Below are 26,979 nucleotides of genomic sequence, written 5' to 3' on the forward strand. Positions count from 1 at the left end.
CTGCCAGCAAGAGAAGGACTCTCAAGGTTAGGTCTTTATTAGAGGCTGTCAACAGTATTTTTTTTCTTCACTGATTCCATTAACAAGGAAGAGCTGCTGCATTCTCATTCGTAGTGTCACCAGTGAGAAAAGGCCTTTGTGAGTGTGAAAGAATTCATGCCAAAATCTGCCATCATACAGCAACCTGTATGATCCTAACTGGAAGTGAATGATTGTTGAACAGAAGACATTCTGCTGTAACAATGAACATGAATATCGATGGGCTCTGCAAGTTGTCTCACAACACTCATTAACAGCACTAACCACTTCCCACATTGCCAGCATGTTGCTTTTTTGTGAATTAGAGCTGGAAAACACTTTAACCATATGTATTCTATCAGCACAATGTGTCTTAACTTCTGCCTCTTTTCTAAATTAGTTTGGGTGGTTCAACATAAGAACAGAGAGATGGCTGGACTAGGGTTTACAAGGTTTACAGTGTTTATAAAGAAAACTCCTGAAAAAGCTAGGCATATTTAGGGAGGAGTTTCCTATGCATGTTATCCCTTTATTATGGATTAGAAGAACGGCAGTGAGGGAGAATCCTTTGAAAGAAGAGAGAGCAGGGACTCATTAGTGGAGCAATTTTGAGGGCATAGGCGTAACTATAGGGGGGGCAGGGGGGGCACGTGCCCTGGGTGCCACTTGGTAGGGGGCGCCAAAAAGTGCCCCCACCAATTTGCCGGAATTTATTTTTATTTTTATTTTTTAAATTTATTTTTTTGGCAGAGCAGTCCCCCTCCCCCGGTCCCGGCACACCCCCCCCCATTGGCATTGCTCATCCAGCACTGGGCACCGCAGCGTCTTCATAGTCCAAGTCTCTGACTCTCACTCCCCAGCGCGCCCCGCCACCAGTCACGCATGCGTCGAGAGGAGGACACGCACCAGAGCAAACTTCCTGAACAACTCCCTCTTCTGAACAACTTCCTGAATGCCCAAACCAGTTCCCCTTTTTGCTCATTCAAGTTCTTCCTCCCCTATAATCTAACCACGTTTTTACTGAAAAGATTCAGGGAGGGGGAGATGGGGGGATGTGGAACCTTGGGTTCCACATCCCCCCATCTCTCCCTTCCTGGACTTTTTCACTATGTAATGCAAGCTAATTTAATTATATGTCATCATCAAAATGGATTAGCTGTTTCAGCCCATCAGGAAAGTCTAAACCTCCACCGATTTAATTAACCAGACTGAAAATCAGATGAACAGAGAATGTTTTAATGAAAGGTGGTATATAAATTTAACAATAAGTAAAACTATCATTAGGAGCAATTAGCGATTACTTAAACATTGGTGCTGCCAAGCAATTTGTAAATAAAACTAGAAGCCCTTTGAAAATAAGCTGGAATTAATTGTAGGTTGGGCAGGGGGTGAAAGTATATACTTCTAAACATTTATTGTTAAATTTATATACCACCTTTCATTAAAAACAACCCCAAAGTGGTTTGGTTTTAGTCATGGATTTTAATTTTAATTGCTCTTTTTGTCAATGTGATGAAGATTAGTTAAATCTGAGTGGTCTTAGGCAACCAATGTTGCATCTGAAATGCCATTTCATTTTTTATTGTCATAAATACTCTCCAACCAATTTAAATAGCAAAGGTGTATATTATTGCTTTATTCAATTGCAGGGAATCTCAAAAAAGCAGGATTTGCAACTAAGGCAGTGCATATCTTCTCTAAAATGGCCCTTTTATAGTTTTTCTAACTTTGAAATCGTAACATAAAACAAAGCATAAATGCATAAAAGCTTCCCCCTCCATTTGAAACCTTTTCTGGTGTAAATAGTGCGCGGTTTTGGAAAAGGGGAGTCTTTCTTTAACAGCGGGAGAATAAGGAGTCTTTAGCACTATCACCCTAGTCCCTCAAATTACTTTGGAGTCCTTGGTTTTCATTTTGTTAAAATACAGTCACTCATAAGGGAAAGTCAGGAACAGAACCAGGGCGTGAGGGAGGGCATCATAATCATAATAATCATCATTGCATCATAATTCTGATGTTTGAGATACAAGCCAACTTCACAGGGTTGTTGTGAGGAAAAATCTAAGTATGTAGTGCATTTTGAAATTTTTGGTAATTTTTGTAATTTTTAAAATAAAAGTTTTCTGAAACATGTGTGTCAGTCAGATGTATGTTGGGGGGGGCGGCGGCAGGGGGGGCAATTTCAGTGCTTGCCCCGAGCGCCGTTTTCCCTAGTTATGCCTCTGTTTGAGGGTTTAACTTTCAGGCATTCATCCTCTTTATTTCTTTTTCCTCCCTCACCTTTTAAAAAAAGAGAGTCAGTACTTGGAGAGGCAAAGGCCAGTACTGCCTATCAGGCAGGGCTCTCCAAAGCCAAGCCCCTCACAGCAATACAGGAGCCCAACCCTGCAACCATTGTCTATGGATCCAATTCACAGCCTCCCTGCAGCAATGGGAAGACTTGATGGTACAGTTCCAGCTAGTCCAGTATCCTGTTTCACACAGTGGTCCACCAGATGCCGCTGGAAGCCACAGGCAGGAGTTGCGGGCATGCCCTCTCTCCTGCTGTTACTCCCCCGCAACTGGTACTCAACTGGTAGTACGCAACTGGTACTATTTGCCAGTAGTTTTTTGGGCAGTTGCAGAAGAGGCACTGGAATGGAAGCAAGAATCTTTAGCTGAAGCAATTTTATCAGTTTATTGCTATTGATTAGTCAGCAATCCAGGAATTCAAGCAAATTCTGAGGGAACTGGCAGGGCAAAATGAATGAATTCCTAGAATTTATGCCTGCAGGCTACCAGAGAGAAAGACTCAAAGGTCTTGACTGGGCAGAGGAGACAGAAGACAACTCAATGAAGTAGGTAGCAGAGTACTCAGACTAGATTAATGAACAATCCTTACTGTTAATGCTTGCTGCAGATTATCTTACAGATAGCAATTCTAGGAAAATGGATTGTTTTTCTATTTCATGGTCCTTTCTACAGAGCCTGCACCGAAGTGCACTGGTAGCCACAACTACTGCAAGTAACAAATTGCTCCACTTAAGGTCAGAAGTGTGACCCTCTTGTGGCAGAATCTCAGGAGATTAACTGCCTTTCCCTCTTTAGAGAGATGCACCTCCAACTTCACAGTAAAGGGCCCAGATCAACTTCCAAAGGCTTACAGTGTAGAAGGATATTCTCCTATACAACAACTTTGCTGCAAGTTACCATTAGCTAAATAATGAAACATGAAGGTACCTAAGAAACATCAGAATACTGGGTGCAACTGGACCGGTATCCATTTCTGTCTTCCCCAAACGACATCAACAGTATGGGAGTGATGGCTTATTAACCACCTAGCCTGATGGAATTCTGGATACACACCCCTGTGATATACCCAGTTACTTAATTGGGTTGTAACCTTTTATATAATATGGATGCTTCTTTCTAGTCTGAGAAAGGTATGCTGACTGCCTGTTCTAAGGTCAATGAGCTCTGGCAGCACCTGGTGTCCTGGGACTTTCTTTTCCATGCAGTACTCTCTCCCCCGTCTCCCCCCACTTTTATAGGTGACTCTCCAGTAGAGTTGCCATGCTCCCCAAAATTCTGGGTTTCACCCAGATTTTAAGCATCTCAGCCTGAATGCTTATCCCACCTGGATTTGCCCAGATTTCAGCTTTCATTTTTAATTTTATTTTTAAAGCTAAGCTCTAGCCTTTGTAGGAGTGGAGTTATGGAGCAAACCATGCAGTCACTATTCTGCTAAAAAATTATTTTCAAGCCAATTTACATAATATGGAAATTAGGTGCCCAGATTTGGAAAGCCAGATTATGGCAACTTTACTCTCCAGCCAAGTCCAATGGCTGGATTCCTTGCTTGGTTTGTGATTAGACCCCCGCTTGTAAGCAAGCTTTTACTTGTGAATAAACCACTGCTCAGGAGGAGACCTTGTCCCAGGTAATAGGAATCATTTTGGCCACCTGCAGTAAGTCCTATTCCCTAGGGGTGGGCCCGGACTGGTTCGGAGGCCATTGAAAAGGCCTCCGGACCGGTCCGGAGCTGGGGGGTTCGGTCTGGGGGTACCTTTAAGAGCGGCGGGAGGGTTTACTTACCCCTCCCGTCGCTTTCCTGCTTGCCGCCGTAATCTTCTGAGTAATTGGGGCGGCAGGACACCAGCCGCCCCCGCCGCCCCCCCCCCACGACTGGATTAGGGGCCAAATCGGCCCAAACTACTGCTGACGACGACGACCACCCACCCAACCGCCCAACACAAGGCCCGATCTTGGGCCAAGGTCGCCACGGGGGGGCGACCTGATTAGGGGCCAAATTGGCCCAAATTACTGCCACGGCGGCGGCCGCCAACCACCCACCCGCCCTCCCAGCTGCCCGAGTCCTCACCATAAGAAGGCCCGCATCAGTCGGGCCGATCAGGGCCCCACAATTCTAAAAGGAGAGGAGCTCGCAAACAGAGCTCCTCTCTCTACAAAGTCTCGGCCCGAACTGGGGCTTTAGGTGCAAAGGACGCCTGGCTCACAAGGACTTCGGGGTAAATCCAGCCAAAATGTGAATGCACATCCTCCATTCTGGAGGAGATGGAAGCTAAAAGCCCTGTGTGAAAAACGCCCAGGTTAATGTAGGTATGGAGAACTTAAAGTTAATGGTTAAGCACCGACTAACAGACATAGACACAGAATGATATAGCACAGATTCCTGAATGTTGTAAGAGCTGGTACCAGAATCAGGGGAGTAGACTGGCTAATTACTTTACATCTCTTGCGATGGCAGACCCTGGCAAAGCAGTCCAGGAACACATTATATCTTTACGTCTCTTATAATTCCATCTTGCAGGAAAGCATTTGTGCGAGCAAGATCTGATGCCCTTCCCTCAGCAGTTTTGGAAGGAAGATATGCTAGAATTCTCTATGGAAAACATAAAATGCCCCTGTGGTGCTGATGTTGTTGAATCTACTGAACATGTTTCTATAATGTCAATTATATCAAGATTTACCAAGAGAGCTAATAATGCCTCTGATAGGAAAATTTTCTGGATAGAGGAGCTATATAGCTTTGTTGCTATCTGTTTGGGATAATGAAATAAAATATCAAGTTGTGCAATTTTGTGCTACAATTAGTAGAATTCATCATTTGATGAATTAAAAATTGCTCCTCATTTTTCTTTTGCCTTTTTACGATACATATTTATGTACAATTGTATCGAGATTTTGTTTTAAGATGTTTTAATCTTAAGTTTGGGGCCAGGTGAAATGAAACTCTTCATAACTTCTCAGCTCCTTGCTCTGAGAGGAAGATATTGTAAATATGGTTTTGTGGACTGCAGTAAAGTTATTACGAATCCCCCTCCCCTAGAGACAACTCAGCGCAAAGTCTCAGGGTTTCCCCTGAGGTTGTTGACTCCAGCAGCTATGGGATGGATAAGCCAATGTGCCCATCACTCACAGTCCAGTAACAAGAATACTGTGATTATTATTGGTAATTATATATGTAGCAATTCTTTAATGTAGACTGCTGCATATAACTTCTTTTTCCTGTAAAGTTTATTCATATCTTACAGAGGATAAAGGGGATGGGATGGTAAGATGGGCACAATGTGTTTATGTTCACAAGCACATGCAGTTGTGGTGGAACCAGAAACCAGGCATCCCAATCAGATGGCTGCAAAGATGGAGCCAGCGTGGTGTAGTGGTTAGACTGCTGCACTAGGACCGGGGAGACCCGAGTTCAAATCCCCATTCAACCATGGTATTAGCTGGGTGACTCTGGGCCAGTCACTTCTCTCTCAGCCTAACCTACTTCACAGGGTTGTTGTGAGGAGAAACTCAAGTATGTAGTACACCGCTCTGGGCTCCTTGGAGGAAGAGCGGGATATAAATGTAAAAATAATAATAATAAAAAAATAATAATAAAGATAACCTATGGCAGGGCAGTAATGCCCATTGTTGGCTTAAAAGGCAGTCTCACCCAGGAATTCTTGAATGGCCCTGCTCTATTTTTTTTATGCAGTGAATTTGGGCAAGCGGGGCCCAGACCCTTCCCCTTGGGTAAAGGCATACAGTCTCTGAAGTTATTCATGAAAAGAATCATCCAGCCGGAGCAGTATTGCCTCCAGTCACAGGAGAGATTCCTCCTGGGTGATGATGAAGGATGCTGCTCCAGAGCAGACCATCGTCTCATGAGAGTGAAAGACATGGAGAGACCCAAGCGCTACTTATGAGAAGAATCGTCCTGGGGTTCACAGGGGTGGGCTGAATAATTAATGTGTGATGTGCAATGTGTGCAGTCCCTTCTCCCATGGACCGATTTCTCATGAGAGTGAAAGGCCATGGAGATACACGTGCAGGACGGATGGCAGCTGCCGTCCATCCTGGTTGCTTGACACAAGCAAGCTGTGGGGACAGGTACCCCAGCAACACCTTTCCCTGACTTAGTGACTATTGCAGAAAAGCAGCACAAGCAGTACCTCTGCCAGTCCGGCCATCCATTGGTATGGCCACCCTATTTTCCTGGGATTGATGATAATTGGATTTCCCCTCTCCCGCGATTCCCTGTGGTGGCTAATCTGCATATGCCGCAATGCCGGTCCAAACCCAGGAAATTTGAATGAGAGTAAAGATCTATCCCCAGTCCTGGTGTTTCCCTAGTCTGCCCACCTGGTACCACCCGGACATGGAGTGTCCACTGCTCCATGGAAGTATGACAGAATTGCCCAGAGAGGAGGTGGGTTATGGTGCATGAGTTCTATTCCTTACCAGAGAGAATAGGGGCCCCACACAAGCGAGTGCAGTCTGACAGAGGACCACACCTGACTGAGCCTCTGGTTCTCCCCAGTGGACTGGCCCTAATCCTTGGGCAGCAAGGTGACATGGGGGAAGGAATGTGTTCCTGGACTGTTTTGCCAGGGTCTGCCATCTCAAGACAAGCAGTGACCAGACCGCAAGATCCTTTGCCCTCCCTCATATACATATTCCCTCCTAGAAAATCTTCATGATCACTTCCCAGAGTGACAGAAAAATAGTGCCCCTATTTGAAGGGATCCCAGGCTACGGTTGGATGAACGTCTGTGATGCGATTCACAGTTACAAACCTCAGGTTCATCTACCCGTGGTTTGCTATTATGTGCAAATGAGGCCAATGTAAACAGACATTGTAAACAGGCCCACATGATGCACAGTGTTACAGAGCTGTAATGCTGTACTCCAGGCTGCAGTGGACTTCAAAGGCAGCCCTGACACTGTTTTGAAGCTGCAACCATGGAAGGAGTGTTTTGCAGGTCTCCCCACTGTTGCAAATGGGGTTTGCAATTGCTGCTTCAAAACAGCATTGAAGCTGCCTCTGAAGTCCACAGCAGCCCTGGGGAGCAGTTTTATGGCTCTGTAATACTATGCATCTTATGGACCCTTGGCAAGAATAAAAACTATCTTCCCCAAGCCCCAGAGATGCTTCCAGGAACATTTTAGTTCTCCATATAACACTGAAGGATTACTTCCCTGCTTATGTATTGCTATAAGCCTCATCTTACCTGAACGATTGTTGGGAGACATGCGCACTGGAGAGATGGAAGGCGTGCGCGATGAGGAGTACGGTCTTTGCCGATCCCTCTCTATTGTTGAAGATGAGGCTACAAAGTGATACTGTGACCATCCATCCTGCATGAGGACCACATAGATCAAGAAAGACAAATCAGTGAATGATACACAGCTGTAGAAATACAGGTTATTTCAATAATATTCTTATGCAATTCAAGTTCATTATTATGAATAATTCATTTAATCCACTGCTTGTTAGGTCCCAGGTTCAATCCCTGGCATCTCCAGGTAGGGCTGGGAAGGACTCCTGCCTGAAACCTTAGAGAGCTGCTGGCAGCCAGTGTGGACAATACTGAATGAGATGGACCAACAATAAGACTATGTATAATGCAGCTTACTATGTTCTTGGGGACAGTTGTTCTCTCTCTGCTAAATCTAATGGAATCACCTCTTATATTCCTCTTTGCTCAATTAGCAGGGGTTAGGATCCTGCACCTCTGCCCCCCCAATACACCCACATTCACAAAAACTGGTGAAAAGCAAGTATCTTAAGGCCTGCCCCTCACACTAAAGATCCTAGAAAGCTACTATTAGCATGTAGATAAAAATATGAATTATTAAAAATAACCAGAGTGCTTCTCATAGATCTTAAGTTTATGATATACAGACATTGGATTTTAGATGCCGTTCTTGTTTTAACGAATGATTTCCTCTCATTCTTCACTGTGGATTCATATATATCCACTCCCCCAACCCCAGCATTCAATTGCAGCTAAAAAGCTTATGGCACAATCCAGTGAAACAGTGGCCAAAATCCAAATTAACTCTGCACTGATGTGCCAGGGTTTTCTGTCATGATAGGGAGGATAATTCTTGGCAATCTCCCACTTCCCTTGACAGCCACCTGTGTCTACCAAAAAGGTGTCCCTGAAGGTCCCCTAACCCTTGGCAAAGGTGCCTACAGCGGGAAGGGGGGGGGGATTGTCAAAAACTGTGCCTCTCGCACAACAGAAAATTCTGGCGTATCGTCACAGGGTTAGTTTGGATGTTTGCCATTGATTTCAATAGGGATTTAATGCTTGCTTAAATCTCCAATTTACAAAATGGGATTAGAAGTGATTAATTTTGGCTGGATTGTGCCTTTTCTTTTCTTTCTTCATTGTTGATTTTCTCTTGGGAATGGAAAATGTTTGCTTGCAAAATATTCACATACATCTAATATTAGTAAACCAAAAGAGACATCACTGTATTGCTCAAGCAGATATATATGCATTTTGTCAAGTACAAAATGCATATGTTTCCCCTTCTGCCTGTATGGCAGCTAAAATGCTGAGACGCAACACCATTTTAGTTGCAAATAATAATTTTTATCTCAAGTCAAATTTAACTCTTGTGTCTGGTCTTGGGACTACCTCTGTTTGTTTGGTTGAAGGATGTGTCTTAGTTCAGGGTTTTTTAACCTTGGGCCCCCAGATGTTGTTGGACTACAACTCTCACCTTCCTCAGCCACAAAGGCCATGTCTGGGGATGATGGGAGTTGTAGTCCAACAAAATCTGGGGGCCCAAGGTTAAGAAACTCTGTCTTAGTTTATTAGGGGATGGAGAGTTGTGTGGTGTGGTTCCTCAGCAGAGGATGGCTATTCCGGTGGTGGTGGGGCACAGAAGAAGACAGAGTGTTGGTAGGTCAGCAGGCCATTACAGGGGAAGAGAAAACAGAAACTTGATAGCTGTCTCCCCTTCCAGCTGCCCTGTCGGCTCTTTGACCTTGGGGAGCAGTGCCAACAACCCACAAACCTCACCTTGCTACTTTGCAATGCCAGGTCGATCCAAAATAAATAGGAAATTATCCAAGATTTGATTATGGATGAGGGAGCTGATCGGGCGTACATTACAGAAACCTGGTTGGGAGAGGACGTTGGCAGGGAGGTGGAGTGGCTGGCTGTGGCTTATAAGAACAATTTGTCTCTTACCAGGAGGACCCCTGTCAGAACACCCACTATGTTGAGTTTGTGTACTTGAGTCTTGGGGCCAGGGATAGATTGGGTCTTCTATTGGTGTACTGATCACCCCACTACCCAACAGAATCCCTAACCTAGTTATTGGATTGGGTTGCAGAGTTGGCATTGGAGATGCACAGGTTGATGGTAGTAGGAAACTTCAGTGTTCACTTTGGGACTGAATTGTCCAGAGCAGCTGAGGAGTTCACAGTGGCTGTGAGGGAAAACTATGGGCCTTTCCCAAGTGGATGATTGCATGGTCAACACAATTAGAAGCAATATTTCAACATCTTTAAAACATCTTCATTTCTCTCGTTTATTTCTGTCCAAAGTCAGGGATCCTACATGACTTCTCAAAAGCAAACCTCATTTATGTCCATTGCAGATCTTATTAATTTAACTAAGCAGTAGTCCTCTACCCTCTTTATTCCAGAGTACTGTAGTTGGGGTCTTTTGGGCTACTGTAGAGAGACAATTTATTTTTAATTAGGAGACAAACTAGGAGTCCCAGTTTCACAAAATCCAAATAGAGGTCCTACACAGCCTTCCCTTACAGTCTTAACTGAGTACAGAAGCCTATACATGGAAAGAAGGTAGACAGTTATGAGCCCTTATTTAGGCAGCCTTGACAGACAGTGATCTGGGAAGTAGATTTATATTTTCTTACTTGTTTTTATGTTGAAAACTGTAGCTTACAGGGACAGGCCACAGCTCAGTGGCAGAGGACACGTTTTGCATCCAAGAGGTTCCAGGTTCAATCCCTGGCATTTCCAGGTAGGGATGGGAAAGACCCCTGTGGCTGAAGCCCTGGAGAGCAGCTGCCAGCTAGTGGAGGCAATACTACATCAGATGAAACAAGCGTCTGACAACCGGGTTGCTTCAAGCTGCCTTAAGTGTTTCTTGTAGCATTTTTTAAAAATAGAGAAGCAGGGTAAGAAGTATTCAGGGGCAGCTTGCTAATGAGGCGAGGTGGGGTGACCACCTCAGGTGTGCCTGTGCCTCGGGGTGGTGAGTCGGATATCCCATCCGCACTGCCTGTGGGCATTACCTCACTTGCCTGCTTCTCCCCATGCCATTTGCTACCTTCTCCCACTACTTACTGGCTTCTGGGCATGTGGCTCAGAGGCGGTGAGTGGCGGGAGAAGGGGAAGGTGGTGTCTCACATTCCACTACCCACTCCTCCCTTCTCTTGCCACTCACTGGCTTCTGTGTGTATGGGGATGGGATTTTAAGACCTCCGTATGCTCAGAAGCCAGTGAGCAGCAGAAGGGTGACGTAGAGTGGAGCTGGCCCAACTCCTTGATGCTGGCATCTGCATCGGGGGGGGGGGCATGGCCAGTGGAAGGGGCATTGTCAGTGGTGGTGTGGTGCTGCTTCAGGCAGTGCCAGCACTTAAGGCAGCACTGGAAGCAGCTATAATAAAAACAAATACATAAAAAAACCCTAATCCATCACTAAGGCAGGTAGGCTTCAATTCAGGGACTTGCTTTAAAAGTTCATTCATCCTGCTCTCTGCCTTTCCACTTCTAGTCCACCCCACAGAAGAGATTTCAAACTCAAAGAGTAGTTTAGCTAAAATGTAAGGCATGGTGGGTGTAACAGCTTGCAAAAATATATATCCACTATATCAGCTACTACATCGTCATCAAAGTATATATGTATTTCACAACCGCACAGGGGAAAGTGCACAGAAGAGCAGTCAAGTTCAAACTAAAATGAAGCAGACAGACTAGTCTTCCTAAACTCAAGTTTATTAGGTGTTAGAAAGCTAAACTGGTAGAAATGGTAAGTTTCCTAATAGTTAAATGCTGTAATATCCCTTGTACTGTAGTAGGTGTCACTGATTTGACATGTGTCTCTCTTCCCATTGCATATGTATAGACAGCTTTCTGATCTCCAGTATAATTACTACATTGAAGAGCCACTTATTTTTTATAAACAGGCAACCAGAGAAAGGCAACCAATTACTGTATTTTCATGTATATATCCCACACATGGGTATTCCATGCACCTAAGTATAACCTGCAGAAAATTAACATTTATGTTAAAGAAGAAAACAGCATAGCCCACACCTGTGTATTCCTTGTGGGGTATATACACAAAAATACGGTAGCAGATGTGCACAGGCATGTAGATTCCTCCCCCAATGAGACTTGTCTCATTCTCAGTACTAGGCAATTGGCAAATAGAGCATGGCATGGAAGTGAAGGGATATTCACTTACAAATTATGAAAACTACATAAAAATAATTTTGTACAACCCGCAGCCACTTAGCTCTCTGTGCCACTCCCCATGGGATGCAAAAGAGAGAGAAAAGAGAAAAGAAAAGAAAGAAAGATAGAAAGATAGAAAGAAAGAAAGAAAGAAAGAAAAGGAAGGAAGAAGAGAGAGAGAGAGAGAGAGAGAGAGAGAGAGAGAGAAAGTATAACCCAAAGGGAAAGGGAAAGTGTGCTGTCGAGTCTGTGTTGACTCGTGGCGACCACTTTGGTAGAATATAGGAGGAGTTTACCATTGCCATCTCCCACGCAGTATGAGATGATGCCTTTCAGCATCTTCCTAAATTGCTGCTGCCCGATATAGGTGCTTTCCATAGTCTGGGAAACATACCAGCAGGGATTTGAACTGGCAACCTTCTGCTTGTTAGTCAAGCATCTCCCCGCTGTGCCACTTAAGGTAACCCACTGGGTATATACATGAAAACACCGCAACCACACATGTTAACTTCATCTATCTGCTTCAATTTCTTAGGGCTCTTATGAATGAGGCAAAGCTCTTTGAGGTCCAGCCCTATTCAGGGTTTTGAATTACTTGCAAATTCTGTATATGAGGTACCTGAGCTGAAGCTTTCAGACCGAAGGAGTACACTTGTTACAACTCCCTCAACTAGTGCAAGGTAGGCACCGCAGGATCACTTTGTATTTCAGCATGGCAGTAAATCTTGCAAAAGCTGGCAGGGAAATAATCCACCAGCCAAGTAACTCTGCCCCAGGCAAAAAACCTTTACTCCACTCTGTGGCTTCCTTTCCCCTCTCACTCTTTGGAGCCTCATGGCCAGGGCTCTACAGTGTATCCTTAGCCTGGCCCTTCCCTTCCCTTCCCTTCCTCCTTACATGTGTCTTGCTGGCTAGGTGTTCAGCTGAGCCCACCTTCCCTCAGCCTGACAGTCAGGGACAGCATTTCCCTTGCTGCTGAGCCTATGGGAATTGTGGGCTGAATCTGTCACATAAACACCCAGTCACAAGGAGAGGAGGGGCAGAGAGATACTGTCTGATATTCTTTCCCCTCCCCTCCTGAAAAGGATTCACTGTCTGCTTGCAAGACAAGTCAGCCAATCAGGAGCAACCACAGTTGGGGAGGCAAAAGGGCCCTGTGTAATCCCCCCCCCGCCGTGAGGCTTCAAAACACCCCCAGCTTAAAATCAGTGCACTAGATAAACTAGGGAGAGTAGGATAGAAAGATGATGACGATGATGATATTTTATATCCCGCTCTTCCTTCAAGGAGCCCAGAGCGGTGTACTACATACTTAGGTTTCTCCTCACAACAACCCTGTGAAGTAGGTTGGGCTGAGAGAGAAGTGACTGGCCCAGAGTCACCCAGCTAGTTTCATGGCTGAATGGGGATTTGAACTCGGGTCTCCCCGGTCCTAGTGCAGCACTCTAGCCATTACACCACGCTGGCTCACAAAGATTCACAAGTCTTGTTGAGAACTGCTCTTCTAGAGAGGTACATTTAAATATACTCAAAGTTTCTTCTGTGTATGAATGCTCTTGTGCAACTCCCCATACTTTCATGAACTTGGGTAGGAGAAATGCTGGAAGGATTGTATCCTAAAGTTGTGATGAAATTAAGCTGAGAAATCTAGCTATAACAGCTGGCATTTATAAATGTATCAATTTCACACGACCAGATATAAAACACACAGACACCAAGCTGTTTTAGTGGTGGAAGGAATTGTTTTAAAAATTAAAAGGTGTGCATTTTTAATCACACACAGTAATATGTACCACCTATTTGAAATTAATATGCCTGCAATCCTCCAACTGTCAAAACAGTACAACTGAACTCAGAGGGAATGTGCTTGAGTTAATGGCTTGAGAAGTGAAGCTTCAACAGCACTAGCATTTTAAGCTATAAACCTGATTAGTTTGAAGTCAATGGAATTTTCTTCTATGAATCTAGGATTGCCCCAAAGGACTCTTAAAGACTAAGAGTCAGCTGAAAGCAGCTCACTTTGTTTAATGCTTATCTCAAAACAGCTTTGCTCTAAGCATACACAGCTTTATGGAGTTGCTGCCACATGATTAGAGAAAGGAAGCCTTTTCTCGCTTTGCTGAGTAGACCTCTCACACTATTTGATCTCTCTCTTTCATGAATTGTTGGAATCCCAATGGAAAAGAATCCTGACCATCACTAGAAAAGCCAGGATTTCAGAAAACAGCAGATACAAGCAGTGAGGTGAGGAGATAAACTCCACAACAACGGGATAGTGAGGAGATACAAAGCTTAACTTTGAACAGTGGAACTTGCTTTCCAAAGTCAGTTCAACTGAACTGATAGAAACACTCGGGGCCTTGCAGCTGATAATAGAAAGTGAAATAACCAAGTGGGGTTTCAGTAGTTCAGAATTGCCAGGGTAGCAAAACACAGAAAGGAGGTTAAGATCTCAACACCGAGCAAGCCAATATAATTAAGAAAGGAAAAGCTAAAGATCCATGAGTATTGTCAAATTATTATTTTCTCCTACATTAATTAATTTTTTAAAAATAACCCTCCTGCAGTTCTCAGAAGGTCACTTGATGCAGATTGCTGAACTGTTACTATAAATCTGCTAATTATACACAAGGGAAAGTGCTGGGGTTTGGGGAGGGCTGTTTACTGTTGTCTCCACTTATGTGAGAGAAGAGACCCTGTTGGGGGGTGGGATGATGATCCATATTTCTCTCCACTGCAGAGAACTTTGAAATCTTCAGCTGAACGATAATGAAAACGCTTCCGTCTTAGCCAGTTCCCAACCTTCCATCTTATTTCCCTCACACTCCATCTCACTCTAGTGTGGCCAAGAAACAAAAACTCTTTTTAGCCATTATCAAACCATGGACACTGTACTCAGGTGCAGCAAGCGTAGGCACCAAACCTTGCCCCCCTATGGACGTGCTCCATAGTTCACTCCTTGCTCCCCTGGAAAGCGATTCTCCCTAGAATTAAGAATGCTGGATGCCCACAGGGAAGATTTCTCCCTGGGTGCAGAGTTAGTTTCTGCAGGCAACACTATCCATTGGATGAGGGGTGGGGCTATAGAACACTTCAACATGTGGCCGCGGTGGGGAGGACTTAATGGCATGCTCCTGTGGGCACTATAACCATTTAGAACTAGTTTGATAATGTCCAAAGAGGGCTAAAATCAAGGGACTTTCTTCACAGAGGAGAAGTCTGGTTTGGATCTTAATGGCTGTAGTCCATGGGGTCACCAGGCATAGGGAGTATGTTTAGCCTTTCTACTTATTTCTTCCCAAGTACATGAACAGTCACCGTTCAATCCAATGGAGATACATAAAGTGCTGCTCTTGGGAGACTGCTGGAAATACCTGACCTCTGCCCCTGGATAACCCAACCCAATGCTCTGTGGACAAACGTAAGTATGGAGAGGACAGCAGCATGAGAGGACAGCAGCTTCTCAGTGCATCAGTGCTGGGGCAGGACTTGCCAATGCACTTTCAGGACACTGAATGTGAGTATGGAATCCTTTGGGAATGTCCGAAGAGGAATATGGACTAGAGAGAATGCCACAAATCTCCAGTGTTTTCTTCTGTGCAAGAAACTGCTCACCTCACCTTCCCTTCTTGGGCTTCTTAAGGCAGTAGTGGCCAAAGGCGCACCTGGTGGCCTGCCAGTAGGCAGCCATTGAAGCTGGCCACAAAAAAAGAGGGGCCAGCCTTGAGTGGTGGAACTGAGGGCTGGGGGCAGTGGCACTTCTTTGAAGGACTTGTGGTTGGTCTTGGGACTGCCTCTTTGTTAGTCTGGCTGAGGAATGTGTCTCAGCTTATTCGGGGATGGAGAGGCAGGGGAGATGGTTCCTCAGCAGGGGGCGGCTATTTCAGTGGTGGTGGGAAGCAGAAGAAGACAGAGCATTGGCAGGTCAGCAGGCCAATACAAGGGAAGGGGAAACAGAAACTTGATAGCTGTCTTTCCTTCCAGCTGCCCTGTCAGTTCTTTGACCTTGGGGAATAGTGCCAACTACCCACAGAACCTCATCTTGCTCCTTTGCAATGCCAGGTTTGGTCCAAAATACATTTGAAACTATCCATGATTGGATTGTGGATAAGGGAGCTGATCTGGCGTGCATTACAGTGTAGGGATGTGCACGGAAATCTTCGGCGCCGGCGGGGGTTGCACTTTAAGGGTGGGGGAGGGTGTACTCACCCCTCCCGCCGCATTTCCCCCGCCGGCGCGTTGTTTTTTTTAAGCCCCTCGGGGCATCAGTGTTCCTCCCTGCTGCCCCGTTTTCCCCATCGGCCGGAAGTGGCCAGAAGTCGCGAGTGCGCATGCGCCCGTTGTGCGTGCATGTGCACATGGCAGAAGGGCACGCACGCATGCAACAGGCACATACGCACTCGCGACTTCCGGCCACTTCCGGCCGACGGGGAAACGGGGTGGCAGGGAGGAGAGGGCTTAAAAAAACCAATGCGCCGGCAGGGGAAATGTGGCGGGAAGGGTGAGTACACCGTCCCCCGCCCTTAAAGCACTACCCCCGCCGGCGCTGAAATGCCGAAACCGCCCCCAGCGCCAAAACGTTTCGGAGGCCTTCATAATGGCCTCCGAAACATTTTGGGCACATACCTATTACAGTGACCAGGTTGGGAGGGGCTAGTGGGCCAGTTTGGTCCCAGCTTCTCCCTACAGGATACTCTCTTGTAGAACATGTGAGAGGATGTGGGTGGGGAAGTGGAGTGCTTGTGTTTTATAAGAACACTATATCCCTTATCAGGATCCCTGTCAGAGTACCTGCCTATACTGAGTGTATGTACTTGAGTCTTGGGACCAGGGGTAGATTGGGACTTCTGTTGGTGTACCAATCACGCTGCTGCCCAATGGAATCCCTAACCGAGCTGTCAGATTTGGTTGCGGAGTTGGCATTGGAGATGACCAGATTGATGGTGGTGGGTGACTTCAATGTTCACTTTGGGACTAAATTGGAAGGCGCTGCTTGGGAGTTCATAGCAACTATGGGCCTTTCCCAAGTGATTTCTAGTCCAACACATGTTGCTGGTTACACACTTGATTTGGCTTCTTGCTCTGATATGGGAGGTGTTCTGTAGGTGGGGACTCCTATGATTTCCCCATTGTCATGGATGGACCACCACCTGGTGAAGGTTCAATTTGAAGCTAGTCACTTCTGCAGGGGTGAAGGGCATATTAGGATGGTCCGCCCAAGAAGGCTATTGGATCCAATAGGATTCCATGAAACCTTGGAGGGCTTTACTGCTGGCTCTGCCAGTGATCTTATTGACACCCTGGTGAAAAATTGGAACGACGAGCTCTCTGGGGTGGTAAATTTGATCGCTCCTAAGTGTCACCTCCAACTCGCTTTTAAAGTAGCTCCATGGTATACAGGAGAACAAGGGGATCAGAAGCAGCTAGGCAGACAACTAAAGCACAAATGGAGAAGGACTCGACTCAAATCTGACAGATTATAGCACAAAGTACAACTGAAGATCTGTGCTCTGGCAATACGTGTGGCAAAGTAGTGATTCTTTGCTACGTGTATTGCATTGGCAGGTTTGTGACCAGCAGAACTGTCAAGGGTGGTGAGGGAACTTATACAGGAATCATAGTGTTTAATTAGTTTTTTGTAAACAAATCTCTCTTATTCAAGCCAACCTAGATTCCACAACTGGTGCAGAGTCTTTAGCGGGGGATCCAGAAACTCCTCTTGTGCGGTTAAATTGGATCAGTTCCAGTTTATGATTCCTGAGGATGTCAACAAGTTGTTTGGAACGATGTGTCCTACCACCTGCAACCTTGACCCTTGTCCAACATGGCTTATATTATAAAGTAGGGAGATTGTTGGAGAGGTCCTGGTTGAGATCATTAATGCTTCTCTGATGGAAGATAGGATGCCTCTTTGTTTAAAGGAGGCAATTATTAGACCTCTCTTGAAGAAGCCTACACTTGATCCCTCAGAGTTGAGCAATTATAGGCCTGTTTTAAATCTCCCATGGTTGGCCAAGGTGATTGAGAAGGTGGTGGTTTCTCAACTCCAGGCAGTCTTCGATGAAACAGATTATCTAGACCCATTTCAAACTGGATTTCAGGTGGACTTTGGGGTGGAAACGGCTTTGGTCGGCCTGATGGATGATCTCCAAAGGCGAATTTACAGAGGGAGTATAACTGGTAATGACCATGGTATCCTTCTGGATCATCTGAGGGGGCTGGGTATAGGGGGCCCGGCTTTGTTGTTCTTTGAAGAGAGCTTTTGTATGGTGTCCCTCAGGACTCCATTCTGTCTCCAATGCTTTTTAACATCTACACGAAACCACTGGGAGAGATCATCAGGGGATTGGGTGCAGGGTGTTATCAGTATGCTGATGACACCCAAATCTATTTCTCCATGTCAGCTTCATCAGGCAATGGCATAACTTCCCTAAATTCTTGTCTTGAGGCAAGAATGGGCTGGATGAGGGATAACAAATTGAGACTGAATCCAAAAAAGACTGAATCCAAACAAGTGCTCATTGTAGGAAGCTGCAGTTCGGGAAATGGGATAGATTTGCCAGTTCTGAATGGGGTTGCACTCTCCCAGAAGGAACAGGTCTGCAGTTTGGGAGTACTTCTGGACTCAACCCTCTCTCTGATACCTCTCTCTGATACCTCCATCTCAGGTGGAGGTGGTGGCCAGGAGTGCTTTCTATCAGCTTCAGCTGGTACTCCAACTGCACCTTTTCCTAGAAGTGAGTGACCTTAAGATAACAGCGCACATGCTGGTAACCTCCAGGCTTGACTACTGCAATGCACTCTGCCTTTGGGCTGCCTTTGTATGTAGTCTGGAAACTGCAATTGGTGCAGAATGCTGCTGCCAGACTGGTCTCCGGGTTGTCCCAAAGAGACCATATTATTCTGGTTCTAAAAGATCTATACTGGCTATTTATAGGTTTCTGGGCAAAATACAAAGTGCTGGTTTTTACCTAAAAAGCCCTTAATGGCTTGGGCTCCGGGTATTTAAGAGAACGCCTTCTTCGTTATGAATCCCACCGCCTATTAAGATCTTCAGGGGAGGTTCATCTTAGGGTGCCACTGGCTTGTCTAGTGATGACTCAGAGGCGAGCCTTCTCTGTAGTTGCCCCAGAAATGTAGAACATACTTTCTGCTGAAATTAGAGTGGCTCCATCCTTGATGACCTTTATAAAACAGCTGAAGACACATTTTTTAAGCCAAGCTTTTTAGCTATTTGGTGGTTTAAAACTATTTTAATTTGAGCTTTTAGAAGCTTTACATTGTTTTAATTTTTGTTTTTGTTTTAATGCAGTAAGCTGCCTAGATACTATGGTAGTGGGTGGTATACAAATATGGTAAATAACAAACAAACAAACAAACAAACTGGCATGCTAAAGACGGCCCTGAACTTCCCACTGTAGGAGGTGGGGGAGGAAAGAAGAACATGCAAGAGGAAGAGAGTACCAGAACAGTCTATTCTGTCGCTTTCACACTGAAGAACCAGATACAATTTGGAGAAAGTGGATTAGCTTTGCTATTTTTAAAAAAACATTCTCTTCAGCTAAGATCCTGTACCATACAATTTTAATGAATATATTCTACTAGCAAAATGTCTCTTTTATTATAGGTGCTGTGTGTGCACACAGCACCTATAATAAAACAGACTTTTGCTAGTAGAATAAGGAAGGGTTGTATATTACAATACTGTATCTGCAGTGGGGTTTGGGGTGTATCTGCATCCCCATGTAGGGTCCTTGTTAGGGTTGGGTTACCAAGATCATGTCAACATGAGTGACATTTTAATTTGTATAATGTTTTCTTTTCTTGGAAGATGAGCAAATCAAAATTAACTTTTGATCAAGAAAATATTAATTTAGATAGCATAATTGGTTGAATCTAAAATTATTGTACTCTGGCTGGACCCTGATAAGCTAATATGATTGGTTGGCGAGCATTCAACACATGCTTTCATCTACACAGTACTGGACACTTTTATTATAAAAAGATGGCCCTAAGAGACTAGAGGAGGCTTTCTGCTGTGACTATTTTTGTTACTGGCCACAAAAAGGCAGGGGCTTCAAAAATTTGCTGGCAACAAGTTACCTGGGCAGACAGTGAGCCTTGACTAGCCTGCCCTAAAAACTGGCGGCACAAGATGGACTTTTCAAACTATGCAGGGTGATTTAATACGCTACACAAATCAAGTCTAATTAATATTTGAGTCTACTGTAGGACATTGCATGTCTCTGTTCTGCGTTGGTTTTTCTTTATTATACTGGCTGACATACAGCAAGGCAGCAACAGTGTAGTGAGAGAGCATCCTAACAGAACTTACAAACTAACTGCACCAGTAAATTGGGGAAGGAGCAATTTTTCATGCCCTCCTCTTCCCCAAGAAGCCCTCCATGCCACCCAAAAATATGTCTCTTGAGGGCTGTGCAGCCCTTAGGGTCATATTTTTGGGTGGCACAGAGAGCATTACAAATTGCCACTTCCCTACTGCACCAGTGCAATTGATTGGGAAGTTCTGTTAAGCTGCTCTCTCACTGCACCAGTGCTTCCTTGCTCTGTATGTCAGCCAGGATCTTCTGAGTGATCTCCTAAATAAATTTGTTTTAATTATAATTTGATTTTGCTTCACCTTATTGACATCTTGCCACATGCTGAGTAGTTACAGCATGAACCTTGAAAAGTTCCCTTTGAGTCAGTCTTCAGCTCAGTTTTGTCTTGTGCGAAAACCGAGACATGATTGAAATAACAATTTGTCAAACCAAAGCAGATGTTACTCCAATGCATGATAAATTCCAGATTGGGCTTTCTGATTTTTCATGTGTATCTGATAGACTGTCCCAATATTTTCTTAATGCTATTAATAAAAGAATCTAATAGTCCTCCTTTCCTCCAAGAAAACAAGCACATTCCATTTTAAAGGTAAACTGTTAGTAACAAATTCATTAGACCTACTTCATCAACAATTCCAAAAGCTATTAGTGTTAAATATTTAAACTAATTTTTGAAAGCCAAAAGGGAGTATTTCCAATTTAATGCAGAAATAAATACCACCTGATGTGCTGGCTGCCTTCATTAGTTTGTTTCAGCTCTAGTGCTTCTAATGAAATTTAATTAAATTGATTTGGATACTTAAAAGATACAGTATATAAGGGTCTCCTGCAGAGAACAAGTAATCTCTCAAGATGCAAAAGCAGTACAAGTGTATTTTTGAACCCAGTTTACCTGTTCCCATCCTGGCAGAGTCAAGCAAAATTAAGACAAACATACTAGAATAATTTGAAAGGAAATAATGTTCCGGGTTGGGGTGGGGAGTTGTGCTTTTGGCCATTTCCAGTTAGTAGCTTGTACCAAAAGGAGGGTGGGGGGGACGAGAAGCTAATTTCCTTTTAGTACTTGTTCTTACACCACTTATTCAAAGAAACTGTATTCTTCAATACATCTGAATTAGTTTTGATGACTACACCTGCTCCCCTCCCCACCCCTACACCTGTCAACAAGCAAGTGGCCATCAAATAGAATATGGTGTATAGTTCTGACATGCAGAGATACACAAATGACTGTGGAAGGTAAAAATTAGTCTACCAGTGCTTATCATTTGCACTCCCCTTCTTAGCCCATAGTTACCCTACACTCTGTATTGCTATCTGAAGTATGGCAGGAGATGTGATCTGAATTTTAGGTGGATCTGTAAACAAGAATGACTCGGTGGGACTGAACCTAACACCTATTGTGGCTCTTTTGGTTCTTATTTATAGCTCATTCAGGAGCTCTCTTTTTTACAAAAGGGGAAAAAAAGCAAAATTGAAAGGGATTGTGCTATTCATCTTTGCCTGAAGAACACTGGGTGTTCTCTGACATCCCCAAAGCCCCTTCCTGTTCTTTAGGAGTAGTTTTGTTGAACTGTATCCTGAAGGACATTGCAAATGCTATTACTTGTATGTGATAATTTATAGTTGGACCTGCAAGTACTAACAGTATAGGGGGGGCATCCCTCTGAAGCATGAACATAATAGCAGCCTTGCTGGATCAGACCGAAAGCCTATGGAGTCCAGCATCCAGTTTCACACAGTGGCCCACCAGATGCCTCTGAGAAGCCCACAGGCAAGAGGTTAGGGCATGCCCTCTCTCCTGCTGTTGCCCCCCTGCAATTGGTATTCAAAGGCATCTTGCCTCTGAGGCTGGCCTATAACCACCAGACTACTAGCCATTGATAGATCTGTCCTCCATGAATTTGTCTAAGCCCCTTTTAAAGCCATCCAAACTAGTGGCCATCACCACATCCCGTGGCAGAGAATTCCATAGATTAACTATGTGCTGTGTATTCAGAGGCATCTTGCCTCTGAGGCTGGCCTATAGTCACCAGACTAGTAGCCATTTGATAGACCTGTTCTCCATGAATTTGTCTAAGCCCCTTTTAAAGTCATTCAAACTAGTGGCCATCACCACATTGTGTGGCAGATAATTCCTTCTGCTAGTCCTAAATTGCCTGGCCATATGTTTCATGGGATAACCCCTCATCCGAGTGTTGTGAGAGATGGAGTAAAATTTCTCTCTGTTCACTCTCTCTGTTCTATGCATAATTTTATACACCTCTATCATGTAGTTGCCTCCTTTCCAAACTAAAAAAGCCCCAGACGCTGTAGCCTTGCCTCATAAGAAAGATGCTCCTGGACCCTGGTCATCTTGGTTGCCCTCTTCTGCATCTTTTCCAGTTCTACAATGTCTTCCTTAAAATATGGTGACCAGGACTGTATTCAATAATCCAAATGTGGCCACACCATAGATTTGTATAAGGGCATTATAATATTAGCGTTTTTATTTTCAATCCTCTTCTAAGGATCCCTAGCATGGAATTTGCCTTTTTCACAGCTACTGAACACTCACTCAACACTTACAATGAGTTATCCACCACAACCCCAAGATCTTTCTCCTGGTCAGTCACTGACAGCTCAGATCTCATTTGTGTGTAAATAAAGTTGGGTTGTTTTTTTTTGGCCCCAATATGCATCACTTTACACTTGCTTACAATGAACTGCATTTTGTCGCCCACTCACCCAGTTTGGAAATATCCTTTTGGAGCTCCTCACAATCTGTTTTAGATTTCACTACTCTACACAGTCTAGTGCCATCTGCAAATTTGGCAACTTTGCTACTTACCCCAACTTCTAGATAATTTATGAATAAGTGAAAGAGCACTGGTCCCAGTACAGATCCCTGGGGGATCCCACGTCTTACTTCCCTCCATTGTGACAATTCTCAATTTATTCCTACCCTCTGTTTCCTGTCCTTCAACCAGTTACCAAACCACACAAGAACCTGTCCCCTTGTCCCATGACTGCTAAGTTTACTCAAGAGCCTTTGGTGGGGAACTTTGTCAAAAGCTTGTTATAAGTCCAAATATACTATGTCGACCAGATCATCTTTATCCACATGCCTCAAAGAACTCCAAAAGGATAGTGAGGTAAGACTTGCCCTTGTAGAAGCTATGCTAGTTCTCCTTCAGCAAAGCCTGCTCTTCTATATGCACTGAATAACCACAGTAAAAGGCAGGCCCTGTTTCAAGATACTGCAATTCCACAAATGAATTTAAGAGTAGAGAGTTGTCTCTATAGCCTGAAATCAATTGAGAACCAAAAAAGGAGAGAAAAATATTACCCCTTTAAAATCAAGGTCACTCAGTAGGTTTACAAGTGACATGTAGAATCCTTGTCTAGTTTTATATGCATTTAAGAGCCAGGTAGAGTTTGCATAATGGCTTAGTCCCTTAATATTTCTGAGCATTATTGAATGAAGTTAATAAGATGTTCAAGATTCATTGGGGTGAAGGGGTCTTGTTTTCCCTATTACGTCACATCCCACCTTTTATTTTCTGATCATGGTTGCTTACTAATGAATGCTTCATGATTAATTGTGCTGTCACATAGCTTGATATGCATTCTTCTGCTTGGCTTAGTGAACGGTGAAAATTTAAATATCCTGCCAATAGGTTAGGACCACTTAAGATGAGTTTCCTAGACAGATCTCACAGCCCACAGAGTTTATACAGGGGCAATGACATTGCAAATGACTAAGAATTAGATCAGAGAAGCTCTGTTTTTCCTGAGATAAAACAGATAAGTGACTATGCAGCTGATCTAATAATAAATAAAAAAATAAAACAGAGTATGGCAATCATATGTATGAAATAACAGTTGGTATATAATACTCAAAGGTAGGTTCCCATCATCAACTTCTAGCAAATAATTGCTCATGCAAATAGTCTACCTGTGAGAGCAGTATAACATCAGAACAGAAAATTCATACAAGAATGCAGCTTTCCTTCCATGAACTAGAAAATTACAAGTTGTGATTCTTAGGAGTGGTGAACTCATATGAGCTTGTGGCTCTGATACTACACTGCTCATGTGAATATGCCACTTTCACCAGCAGCTTTTGGGTGAGTGGCACAAGCCAGAGGCTGATCATTAGAAATGATTCTGAACCTAAATAGCTGGAAAATACTGTATCAAATAAAAAGGAAAGTAGTATTAACACAGTGTAGTGTCATTTAAGGAGTGAAGATAAATTTCCAGTATCCTTTATCAAACTCTGTTAGGTTAAATACAACTGTTACTTTCTTGCATGTGGTTGCCATACTCTGCTTTATCTTCTTATCTATCTATATACAATTCTCCTAAACGGTACTAATCCCATGTGTGGCAGCTCTCGTGAGAGTTCACAAGCAGCTCCCAGGATAGCAACGGGGAAGGAAACAGTGATGGCAGCTGGGCGGGTGGCCGGAGGGTGGGCTGGCCAGCCGCTGGGAGGAAGTGTAGTGGCGGGCTGGAGGAAGTGGTGGGCCAGCCAGCTGGCCAGCAGGAGGAAGCATGGCGATGGGCTGGAGGTGGAAGGCTGGCTGACTGGCCGCCAAGAGGAAGTGCAGTGGTGGTCTGGAGGAGGAGGTGGGCCGCCCAGCCGTCGGGAGGAACTGTGGTGGTGGGCTGGAGGAAGTGATGGGCTGGCTGGCTGGCCGGCAATAGAAGGTGGTCACCGGTGGGAGGTGCTGGGCTGGGCGGGAGGGGAGTAGCAGGCTGAGACGGCAGGTGGCTGGCTGGCTGACGAAAAATAAACACCACTGGCAGGCAGGCGTGTGTGGGGGGGGGGAAGAAAAAAGCTGAGGCAAACTAGATGCGCAGATGGTCTGCACCCGGCCCAGCTAGTTTATTATTAGTTCAGCTGAATAGATCAGCTGTGGAAAGTAGCAATGAGCTCTCTCTGTCTCTCGTCCCCATGCCTATTCTTCCCCTCAATAGCTCCATCCATTCTATCAGCATTGTCTCCATTTCCCCCCCTCCTTGTAATCTTAGTCCTCTTCTCCCCATGCAGTACTAGGCTTAGAAGACCACCTGAAATTGGAGTTTGGGGGTTGGATTCTTGAGCACCTATTTGCAGTTTAGCTGCATTTTCCACACTGCTTGAAAATGCTGCAAGGTATCTGCCCCCACCAGCACACAGAGAACCTACTTGTTTCCTTTCTTCTCACACATACATCAATGCATACTTTTTTGTTTTTTAAATGCAAGTTTTTTCTTCCTCTCTCACAATATAAACATTTCTGGGATATGCCCTCAGGCTGTAATCCTATGCACACAACAGTTACTTGGGAGTAAGCCTCCATTAATTCATTAAGGCTTTTCTTGAAAAGTGTATAGAATTGACTGCAATCCTATGCAACATTTACTCTTATCAGATTTGAAAATTAAGCCTTATAGATCACAGACCTGACCAAAGAATTTATGCTGAAGATCTCTTCTTTCAATACTACTACCACTCACCAGTCTTGAGAGATAAAGTGGATGCATATGTTACTGAACTCAAAATGATGCCGGCCATGTATAGGTGAGCAACATGACAGCTGCAGGTAGAGATCTTTAGCGTGGCTGTGCCCACTTTGCCCCTACACAGGAGCCACCACTGGATAGGGATACAAGGTCAAGCAAAGCTGTTACAACCACCTTAGGGACCATTGAGTGGATAGCTCCCGTTCTTTGGATGTTTTAAAGAAGGACCTGAAAACACCCATGTTTAGTCAGGCTTTTAGTTTATAGTTATAAAGTTTTACATTTTAGAGCTTTTATCTGCATTTTAAACGGTTTTAATTGTGTTTTGTGTTTTTAGATTATGAACCGCCCAGGGACTTGCGTATGGGGTGATATAAAATTCATTCATTCATTTGATTTCTATACTACCCTTTCAAAAATGGCTCCAGGCGGTTGACACAGAGAACTAATAAATAAATAAGATGGATCCCTGTCCCCAAAAAGCTCACAATCTAAAAAGAAACATGATAGACATCAGCAACAGTCACTGGAGGTACTGTGCTGGGGGTGGAGAGGGCCAGTTACTCTCCCCTGGCTAAATAAAGAGAATCACCACGTTAAAAGGAGCCTCTTTTTCAAGTTAGCAGGGGTTTAATAAAATTGTGTTTAATAAATAATAGTCTTAGAGGATACAGGGAAGTCAACTTGAAACAGTGAAGTAAATGGATGGAACTGCTCCTTTTTTCAGCTAGCTGAGATGGTTTGCAAGGGCATACACAGGATTCAAGACTAGGCTTTGATCATCAGCTGTTCAGCAGAACACTAGAAGGTCAAGAGAAGAACAGAATTTGGTGCAGTGAATGTGCACTTGCTCTATGCCCCAGGTCCACAAGTGGGCTTACATAATTCACTTAAGTGGACACTTCTGAAGAGCTATCCAATCACTTCTTTCTAATGTGTGGTTAGAGAGGTTTCAAAAGCAAGTCAGGTACTGCTTTACCTATCCATAATTAATTATTGATTTCCTGTGTTGTGAATGCAAGGATGACAAGGATGTTATTCTAATGAATAACATAGCTGTAAGAAAAGGGAAGAGCGTGTGAGACAAAGCATGAAGGACAGAATCTCAGACAGAACAGGGCTCATTATTCACATTGTTGATGTTATATAGCGAGCTAAATAATAAGCCCTTTAAAAGCACTGCCATCAAATTATGTAGGCATTTTTCAAAATAGTTCATTTCATGCAGGTTGCTTATAAACCTACTCATACTCCTAAGGAACCTTGAAACCTGTTTCAAGTGTGTTTGAAAAACTGTCTGAAGAAAATGTGGATGAAGCAACATGTGGAGGGTATCAGAGTTTACTGTAATTGTTGAATTATCAGACAACACACAGCAGCATTGCATGTTGCAAAATATGCTACTGAACATTG

General features: G+C 44.2%; 1 protein-coding gene across 6 annotated transcripts in view; it reads right to left on the reverse strand.

Moving 5' to 3' along the window:
• The window catches only part of CTNND2 (catenin delta 2), a 924,887-nt gene that overhangs the window by 22,457 nt on the left and 875,451 nt on the right, over window positions 1–26,979 (reverse strand). For all 6 annotated transcript variants that reach the window (XM_053242882.1, XM_053242877.1, XM_053242879.1 and 3 more), the window contains one exon: window positions 7,518–7,644. In XM_053242882.1, coding sequence (XP_053098857.1) covers window positions 7,518–7,644 — 127 coding nt within the window. The remainder of the gene's footprint in view (window positions 1–7,517; window positions 7,645–26,979) is intronic.

Source organism: Hemicordylus capensis, chromosome 4, assembly GCF_027244095.1.
Source record: "Hemicordylus capensis ecotype Gifberg chromosome 4, rHemCap1.1.pri, whole genome shotgun sequence".
Classification (NCBI taxonomy): Eukaryota; Metazoa; Chordata; class Lepidosauria; order Squamata; family Cordylidae; genus Hemicordylus; species Hemicordylus capensis.